The 9972-nt window shown below is 39.8% G+C and overlaps 3 protein-coding genes across 4 annotated transcripts; 1 reads left to right on the forward strand and 2 right to left on the reverse strand.

The window, feature by feature from the left end:
* Positions 1–329: 329 nt before the first annotated feature.
* On the reverse strand, positions 330–1939 carry LOC108891046 (cytochrome c oxidase assembly factor 3 homolog, mitochondrial). Its single transcript, XM_018688154.2, has 2 exons — positions 1629–1939; positions 330–972 (listed from the first exon to the last, which is right to left on the reverse strand). Exons 1-2 carry the CDS (start codon positions 1822–1824, stop codon positions 869–871), a joined length of 300 nt encoding a protein of 99 aa, XP_018543670.1. The 5' UTR covers positions 1825–1939; the 3' UTR covers positions 330–868.
* LOC108891045 (cyclin N-terminal domain-containing protein 1) lies at positions 979–6124 on the forward strand. 2 transcript variants are annotated; one of them, XM_051067662.1, is made up of 7 exons: positions 979–1397; positions 3963–4038; positions 4128–4299; positions 4386–4548; positions 4687–4831; positions 5415–5511; positions 5752–6121. In XM_051067662.1, exons 2-7 carry the CDS (start codon positions 3977–3979, stop codon positions 5869–5871), a joined length of 759 nt encoding a protein of 252 aa, XP_050923619.1. In that variant the 5' UTR covers positions 979–1397; positions 3963–3976; the 3' UTR covers positions 5872–6121. The 2 variants fall into 2 exon arrangements, with proteins under 2 accessions (XP_050923619.1, XP_018543669.1); XM_018688153.2 differs by lacking the exon at positions 979–1397 and adding an exon at positions 2011–2399 and having other exon boundaries at positions 5752–6124.
* A 43-nt stretch (positions 6125–6167) lies between these two features.
* LOC108891044 (probable E3 ubiquitin-protein ligase MARCHF10) lies at positions 6168–9446 on the reverse strand (the record flags this gene model as incomplete). Its single annotated transcript, XM_018688152.2, is given in 8 exon segments — positions 6168–6346; positions 6962–7087; positions 7190–7302; positions 7405–7577; positions 7885–8533; positions 8775–8946; positions 9131–9241; positions 9349–9446. Coding segments are annotated over 8 exon segments (1473 nt in total). The 3' UTR covers positions 6168–6259.
* Positions 9447–9972: the final 526 nt, after the last annotated feature.

The following is a 9972-nucleotide window of genomic DNA, read 5'->3' on the forward strand; positions in this document are numbered from 1 at the left end:
TGCCTTACAAAAAAAAAGATATATATATATATATATTCACAATACACACTGAATTTTCCGGCAGTTGAACTCCTGCAAGATTCGTAAATATATTAAGAGACATTTCTAAATTTTGAATGTAAATATATAATCTATATTGGCTTTCTGAAGCTGCTGTCCTGCCATGCTGAATCTGTGCCTTTCCCTTAACAATGTCTTATTTTATATTTTTACTCTTGAGATTTGGTGGCTAGATCAGAACTCTGTATATCAAATTTTGGCAAAAAAATAAATGCAACTGTAAATACCACTGTTCTTATGTATCTTTACTGCACAAAGACATAACTGTGTTAAAAGAAATCCAACACTTCTGATTTTTATTCAATAAATTGTCACTTTTTTGACATAAATAATACGTTTCAACAGGTTAATCTGTGTGTCATTTCAACAGTGTCGCTGGCATTCTTTGCTGTTAAAGGCCACTGTAATATGATTTGCTGACTGAAATTTAGCTTATTCCCTCTCATACGGTTTTCACTTCACATGATTAGGGCTGAAAACCTGTCAGATAAAGGTTTTAATTGCTCTTAAGTCTAGGCCTTTTGCGTAGGATGTAAGGTCATGTGGAGGCCAGCAGATTAGTCCTTTCCAGTGACAGGTAAGCTTAATCAAAATCAAGACACCTCTATAGTTTAAATTCAGCAGCCTAACCACACAATCACCCTTCACAATCAAGACACAACAAAGTCCAGCGCTGTCTCAGCATGGAAAAAAAAACAGCAGCCAGTCATGGAATATCAATCAGTGGCTTCAGTGTCCTCATAAGTCCCTTCTTGCTGAAGTGCAGGACAGACACACAGTCCAAGAACAGGCAGGAAACTCATTCCTCTCAGTTGGCTCCAGTCTTTGGTCCCTGCATTTGTGCACGTTTGGCCTCTTCATCTAGTTCATCCATGATCTTCTCCTGGGAGACGGAGAAAAATGTGTAGCCATCTGATGTGAGGAGCAAGGGGTCAAGGGAAATTAGTGGAAGCGAGGAACATAATATAATAGACGTGAACGCATCCTCGATAGTTTCTTTCTCATGTCTATAACTTTACATAGCAAAAGCGAGCTTCTGTAAAATAATTAAAAAAAAATACAGATAGCATACTTTAATATTTAATTACAGAAAGACAACAATGTGGCTTTAAGAGGCAGCTAAATGTTACCTTCAAGTTTCAAACACCTTGTTTGTCCGGAACATCGCGACGGCACCAGGAAGACAGCGCGGTTAATCTTCCCTAGTTTAGTTACCCTCAAAACATTGACAGTATATGGTTAATAACATTTAACGCAAACTGGCGAGTAACCAAAGGATTTTTAGACAGACTTGACATTTATCTTTTCATTTATTACACTCCACAGTTTCTTTACAGGTAAGCTCTCAATCTTAGCCAGCTATCATGCATTCAATGAATCGGTCTAACGGCCATTGCTTCCTAAAATAAAAGCTACACAGTTAAATTAGCTCAATTGGGCTCAGTATTATGTTATGTTAAACACAGATGTCTTACTCAAACCAATGGACCACGGCGTAACTGTAGCATGCTAAGCTAATGTTACATAGTTCACCTTGTGTTGACGTTAAGTGTGCTCGGCAAGGATACAGATTCCCATTACGATAGCTCCGATGGCGAGCCCCGTGACAATGTTTCGCCCCCGCAGCTTCTGTGTTTTCTTCCTCAACTGTTCACGCTCTACCTGTCTGATGAAATACATCTGTTGAGTAGAAAGACCCTCTTTGGTCGGGTCTATCCTGGTTGCAAAGGGAGCATCGGGGTCCTTCTGTAACTTGTCAGCCATGTCTGCAGTCAGTCAGGGGTGTCTGGCTGTTTCACAACGCTAATGCGCACCGCTGCATTTCAAATGATCAGCCGCACCGGCAGCGTTTAATCGCACTGCGAGTAGCCCATCAGTATGTTGTCAGATCTGCGCCTGGAGGACTGAGCGGTAGAACGTACAACGTGCAACATCCAAACAAGTCCTCATGTCATCTTTGGTTCCTACCCGCTGACGTTGAAACCAGCTTGGGAGCAAAACCTCGAGAATAGCTCCATCTTCTGGAAAGTATAATCTTCAAACACTTCCTACTCTTGGATTTACTATTATTTTTTGACAGAAGTGAACAAACTCTTAAATCTAAACTTTGCCTTTTCCCTTTGTGAATTTAACGTGTGTGCTTATAGAAGTCAGCTATCAGTAATTGTAAATGGCGAAAAGATTATTTTGTTCTCCGAGTCAAAGTATAAGTTTCAAGTTTCGGGAAGCCTCTTTTGACCTACTCGCAGATTTTCTTATTAATCTCAACAAAAGCAACAAAGATAACCTCAACAACCTATCTAAATGTAGTGGAAGCTTCAAAGATAAAAGACTCATTGGTAAGTAGGCTATATCTTGCCCCAGTTTCATTCTGCTAATACAGAAACGTTCTAATTGTTCTGTTAATCAAACGAACTCCTAACGTTAGTCGAACTATGTGAGTATGTTATTTTAAGGCTATCTGCTTGGTTACGCCATTAAATTTCAACATTTTTGCTTGAGGTTTGCAAATACAAAATATTTGAATTTCTCCATAGGTCATCCAGGTAAGACAGCTGTTTTTAAATCTCTTACGTTACAGTCACAGGTGTGACAATTAGCTAGATAAATACCTCCTCCATTGCCAAATGCTTTATTCCCTTTTTAACTATTCATTATTATTTTTACAGGTATATACATACATGATCCACATTGCTACAGTCATTTCAACAATGGGATAAATTCAAAACAAAATCTGACACTGTACCTCCTATGAGTGCTACAATAATGTACTGTATATGGAGTTGGCTACTATCAGTTGACCTGCGGTACGTTTTGTGTTCTTATAATACAATTCATGCTGTAAAGATTTTTCAGATGGTGGGATTGACTACGTTGTAAAAGCCTGGCTCTGAGTGTCACACTAAGCCTCAGTGCACCCTGTCATTACTCTTAAATCTTTCAAACACCTGGGATTGTGAGCCCTGTCATTATGGATGCTGATTCTTAATACCAACTCCTCTCCCAGTCTTCCAGCTGCCAGCATCTCAGTAGACAATCTCTGCTAGTGAGGAGGAGCAGATGGAAAGCAGTTTTAATGACTTCTAATGAACGTCCATATGCCTCTTAGTAGTTAACATAACAGCTAAAATGCAGCTTATTTAAAACAAATTCACGGGGATACCTCTTAAACATGCTTCTCCTGTTTTCACTGCTGGCTTACTTAAGTAACCTGCCAATCTCACAGCTGGAAGGGAATTTCCAAATAAATACTTTAGTTTCTTTCAAACTAACTTGTCAGTAGGAAAACCAGCCAGTCACGATACAGTTTTTTTTGCCAGTGTTTGGCTGGTGGGTGGTGTTGAGAGCCCAGCAGGATTGTGATTCAGTGTTAGATGTTTTACTTACATGGATCTTAGCTGTTATTTCACACTAAATAAGAATAAAGAAAAGAATTTTAAACAAATATTATGTACCCTTAATGATCCCCTTTATAGGACAATCTGGACTTAAGTGTTATTTTATATTATCCTCCAGAGGGCAATTTGTACCTTGATAAATGATGCAAAATATTCATAGTTTTTCATTTCCTTGTGTTCCATGTGTCAAATTAACATCACTGCAGAGAGCTCATAAATGACAGTGAATACATGGAGAGTTATCAGATTTCATTTGAATGATCCCATTTCACAGAATTACATGAGATCTGTCCTTGTGTCACTTTACACTAGACTGCCCAGACACATTTACTGACTCCATTTTACTGCAGGCATGATATTGCCTTACAAATTCCTTTCTACAAATGTCTTTGGTATGGTCCAATTATGGTCTGTCAACTCTTTCCCAACATGCTTAGCTCATGCCTTCTTTCAGAAAAGGACTTTTCAGTTTTGCTCTCTGCATATGCATTGCTATATATTTAGAGTACATCTTCCTGATGACCGAAGAACTGACACTTGATCCACTGGCTGGATACCATGCCATTGAATTACTTCAAAGGTAATGAATAGCAGCACATTTGCCTTCCTATCCCACACCTTATATTATTGGTTTAGTCATGCCTTCATGTGAATAATTATTTCCCTTAGGTTCATGGTCAAGCACCTCACAGATTTGCTCACCACACCCACACCTCAAGGTGCAGCTGCTGATCAGCCAAGAAGTTATGAAGATGCTATTTTTGACAAGATCAAGGAGAAATTCCCCCTCATCATCTTCTCCTGTGTGCAACTTGCGAGCAAACTGTCTTTGCACAGTCATGTAAGTTCTGAGATGTCTGTTATTAATAACTTTACATTCTGTGTGATTAAAAATAAGATAATCTCCTTTAATTTTTCAATTTTTAGATAATCGACAACAATACTGCTGTACAGTTCCTGCATTCAGTTGGCCACAGTGTTTCCAAGCAGGCTCTCTTGGAAACAGAGCTGATGATTTTAAAAGGGCTTGAATTCAGACTAAATGCTCCAAATCCTCTGACATACGTGGAGATCCTTCTGGAGGTGCTTGGTGAGATATCTAACACAGAGCAACTTAGGTTAAGTGATGGGATGTAAAAGTAATTGGGTAATATTAATGAAAAGAGCTCTGAAGATAATCATATCTATATACACCCTATACTGATTTGTTGCAATCAAACTTTTGTAGGACACAATGAGCCATCCATCCCTGTGGAGCGCCTGTATGGCTTGTGCCGCTATGTTCTCCAGTTTGTCAGCCTACAGAAGACTGCCATCTACGGCACCTTGTTGAAGACTACCACTCGGTGTGTCAGCCCATCCAGAGAACAGAGGTATCACAATCACCTTTATGCCACATTTTCTGATGTTTTGGGACAGGTGGTTAGCGTCATGGTAGAGTGGGCAAGCTGCTTGATTGGCAGTTGAGTAGACTGCAAGCAGCTGAGAACTGTCAGTGTTTTGGTTTCACATTCTGTCTTGTGCATCATGTTTCTCACGGCTTGTCCCCCTGCAAGACATTTACCCAAGAACTATTTAATTATGAGTCATACAGCCTAATTGTTTATGGGTATGTTATTATTAATAACTGATTTTTTGGCCACTTGGAGGCAGTGGAAACAAGTTGTGAACACAACACCGGCACATGCATCAGAACTGACTCAAAGTGATATCAGATATGGCAAAATGGCTCAACAGAGCCCTCTTCAAAGATTTAACAAAGTAGCCACCGTGGCACATTTCACTGAGATGTATGAAATTTGGTAGCAACATGTAACATCCCAAGTCAGCATCCCCAGCGTGTAGAATGGGGCCAGGGCCCAATCTGTTTGCAGTTTTAATTTGAAAGTTTGAAATGGAAGTGGTGGAAATGGAAGTGCAATATTCACTCTCTAAGACTGCCTGTGCAAAAACCAGAGAGAAGTTTGTGACAGTGACTGAAGACTGCATGCTTCTTGGAGTTGGTGTCATTTCTGTGGCTACATTCATCCTCTATGCTAGAAAATGGGAACAGGTGAAGTACTTTTGGGTCATATAAGTATGTAAACACTGTAATTTAATCACACTTACAGTATTGTTAGTTCTCAGCTTTTTAAAATGTTAAAAACTGTAGATGATGTGTGGACATATGTAAACATATCAAGTCATCAACTTTATCCAAGTTAAGTTACTGTTAATGTGTACATAATCTGTTGCAAATACACTGCAAACAGTTTTTATTTGTGTAGACTTACTTTCTCTTCATGCATTACAGGTTTTGGGAGAACTGAGTCATATTACAGGAATCTCAAGGAAGAGCATCAGTGATTTCACTCATGTAACACTGATGCATATTGTTAGACCCAGTTCCCCTGTAATAGCATTCCTAAAATAGTGACACACACACACACACACACACACACACACACACACATACACATATATATATATATACATACATACATTTTGATTGTACATTCTGTAAAGCTACATTAATATTGATGTTGCATTTGTGTAAAATGCACTTATAATGTTGACCCATCAGTATAGATTATTTTCTAAGTCTGCTACAGCCTTGTTATAGCAATTAACTCTTGACACTTTGGAGAAGGTAATAAATATTGCATTAAACAATAACTTATCCTCAATATGTTTTATACTGTATACATTCCCCATGCCACATTGATCCATTCACTTAAATTATACACATTGTAGTTTATTGTAATACTTGGGTTTAGTTTCATCAAGATATATAAAAAAAACAAAAGGAAAAGGGATGAGGATCAAGTGTCAGATGTCTCCGGTGAGTAGTTTCTCCTCTCTCTGATTCTTCTGAGTCCCATCCTTATTAGCATTGGCAGTGAACGAGTCTGAGGAAAAAACAGATAGCTACTCACTTGATGTCAAATAAAGATTTTCATTTTCCAAATTCTGTGACTGTCTTATACAAAAATATAACATGACGTTTATTATAAAAAGCATATAATTTAATCATCAAAAACTGTTTAGTGACCACAAAAACATATTTCAACTTGATGCTGTTTCCAAATTGGCATATAGGATATAGTAGGATATTGTCACAGTCATAATTTTCATCATATCAGTCAGACGTTTTTATTCTGTCTGACTCCTAATGTATTCATTTATCTGGGTAATAATTACTGTCATAGTCCTATAGGAATATGGTACTGAACTATGAAGTTACTACTATGAAGTCACTTTGACATATCAAAGCACTTACTGATAATAATCAATCTATTTATAGTGGTAATCATTCAACAGAAGCCTCAGGGGTTTTCCTGGTGGCTGTATGATGTGTACTACGTAACTGCAGCATTGTAGTTTCAGTTTGGACCATTTCTCCAAAGACCTCAGTGATAATAGTGAGTGCTACAGAGGAAGGATCAACCTATACTGTGCATTTTGTGCAATAACATATTGGATGATGAGTACTGGTAAAACAATCATATACTTCGCATAGTTACCCTAAGGGATGACCGGGTAGCTGTGGGCAGCGATGGCAAAGCTCTCGGGGGTGACAATATCATGGATGGGCTAGACGCAATTTCTTCTACTGCTTCTTGGACATGATGTTCAGCAGTGTCATCCACCTAAACGTGTGGGAGCAAGACAAAAGTGCTGCTAGTACAGTCAGAATTCTTAAAGCAAAATAACACAGGCTGAGAAATTCAGAAGATGATTGTTCATGTTACCTGTTCCTGCTGGTCATGTGGCTCGTCAAAATAATCCAAATAAGATGGAATCAGGACTGATGTTAGCTTCCCCAAGCAAAGTTCACAACTTCTAATAGCAGAGATCAATGTCCCTAGAAAAGTAGACAAGAGCTTGCATAAACATATGAACCACTTTGCAGTCATTGTTATACACTATGGCAAATTCAACTTTCACCTTTCAGCTGTCCACTGACCTGACAGGAATCTCTTAAGGATCCATTTCCTGATACAGTCATGGTGAACAAACCGCAGGCTTCCAGAACACAGGCAGGGTGTCAGCAGAGGGTTGGTTGGTGAACTATCACCACTGTGGCAGATCCGACACTGGGCCTCCTCCTCCTCCTCATTAAACAACTCATCTAATATCCTACAGAGAGCAGCAATGGTACATTCGAATTGAGCCTGACAAGAGTTTACACTCTTAGCTTTTTTAACACATCTGAATTAACGTCCTGTCTTTGATAAGATAGAATTGAGGCTAATATGATGAATAATTTGAACGATGATTTATGACCTGATGCACAAATCAAATTTATTATCATATTACTATCATAACAGTCAAATTACATATTCTATTAGTTACTAGTAATGTATTCACCTATTTTTTTTAAAGCCAGGCCCCTTTGTCCTGCAGATAACCAAATCTGTTTTTTTAAGAATAATTAGTATTTTACCTTTGCTTGGGTCTGCATGCAGTCTTTTTGTTCCTATTTTTTAGAAACTGGGGTTCTTTGGCAGTAGCAGCTTCTCCCTGGGCCACTTGACATTGTTGAGTGTGTTTGTCCTCTTTCTCATCACTAAATCTAATCAGGCCACCCAAATTCAGATTCGCTAGCTTTTCAGTAGTCCTCGGAACCCAGACCTCATCACACCACCCCTGTCTGTCAGTGGTGCTGGTTGACCTGCAAGTCTGCAGGCTATGCGGGGTAGGAGTGCTGCAAAAGAGGCTACCAAAGTTTAAATCTGTCGGAGAAACTGTCCTCGGAAAGATCCTCCAATCTCTCTTTACATCTGTGGCCTGACAGATGGCTAATAAGTTATCATCAGCCTCCTCTTCAGATTCAGATGTATCAAAAATGGGAAGATGTGGAGCAGTGGTGGTACCTCCCAGGAAGTCATCCAGAGTCTCAACACTGGATGGACACCCAGAGTCTATGATCTCCTCAGTGTTTGTTTTGTTGAAAAGGTGTTTCATCTTGTTCTCGCTCCTCAGGATGTCTTGGCTTTGTGTTTGTTTGCTCGCTTCCCCACAGGTGGATCCATTTAATACGCCGTCTTTCACATGCTTAGATCTGTGCTTGTTATGATACTGCGCAGGGTGTACTTGGTTGCCATGGAAAAGGAGATACAGAAAATCTATGCTCCAAAAGAATTCAAACACATTGGCTTGCAACAAAAATACAGCCACTATCAAATAACAGTTGATATTATGAAACAACACAGAAGCTAAAAAAGTAAATGAATGAGTAAATGAAAAGTAAAAGACAAAGCACCAGGTAGTGAGAGACTGGCCAGTTGCTTCCTGCTATAACCTGCAGTGCAAAATGTATCCCAGAAAACTTACATCTGGATGCCAGGGGGGACTTTCCTCCGTGGGGAACCTTTGAAGTCATTGCCAGCTCTGCAGTCATGCTCTGGGTTGCACTAGAGATAGCTTGAAGGCAGGACACCGAGCCTTTGTTCCGTGAACTCCCTGGCTGAGACGAAGCACTTTTCCCAGAGCTGCAGGGGGACGACTGCAGGTGGCAAGCAAAGAGGGTTTGGAGTCTAAGACTGTCTCAGAAAGCTGTGTTTCTTAAGAGGGGTTTTGGATGCTGCTGTTATGCAACTTTGGTTAAATGTTGTGGGTATATTCCACAGCTGGTGTCATTTCAAATTTGCTCTCCGATGTAATGTGAGTTCTTACTGCTGTGTTGTTACCTTTGAGACCTTCTTTGCAGCTAACATGGGCTGCAATAGTGATGAAAAAGTCTGCATGCCAGGAGTCTTTTGTTTCACCACTGTATCTGCCCTCTCTCTATGATCCTGACTCTGGCAAAACCAGTCCAAAAATAAGCAATGATACAGTCAGATACAGTACAAGAATTTTTTTTTTTTTTTTTTTTTTTTTGTAAAAATTAACATGCAACTTTCAGCACCTGATTGTCCAAATTTGGTTGCTTCCGCTGCATCCCAAACATACGTAGTGTTACTGAGGTTTTCAGCACCCTGTCACTCCCAGTTTTGAGGTACAACCCTAAAACACAAAATAGCTTACAGAGTCATAATTAGGGCCCGAGCAACGAGTTGCGTGGGCCCAACGGGGCCATGCAACGAGTTGCAAGGACCCTCTTGTTTTCGGTCTGTTTATTATTATTATTATTATTATTAGGGCCCGAGCAACGAGTTGCGTGGGCCCAACGGGGCCATGCAACGAGTTGCAAGGACCCTCTTGTTTTCGGTCTGTTTATTATTATTAGGGCCCGAGCAACGAGTTGCGTGGGCCCAACGGGGCCATGCAACGAGTTGCAAGGACCCTCTTGTTTTCGGTCTGTTTATTATTATTATTATTATTATTATTAGGGCCCGAGCAACGAGTTGCGTGGGCCCAACGGGGCCATGCAACGAGTTGCAAGGACCCTCTTGTTTTCGGTCTGTTTATTATTATTATTATTAGGGCCCGAGCAACGAGTTGCGTGGGCCCAACGGGGCCATGCAACGAGTTGCAAGGACCCTCTTGTTTTCGTTCGGTTTATTATTATTATTATTATTATTATTTTTTT

This window comes from Lates calcarifer, unplaced genomic scaffold (assembly GCF_001640805.2).
Source record: "Lates calcarifer isolate ASB-BC8 unplaced genomic scaffold, TLL_Latcal_v3 _unitig_1864_quiver_3346, whole genome shotgun sequence".
NCBI lineage: Eukaryota > Metazoa > Chordata > Actinopteri > Centropomidae > Lates > Lates calcarifer.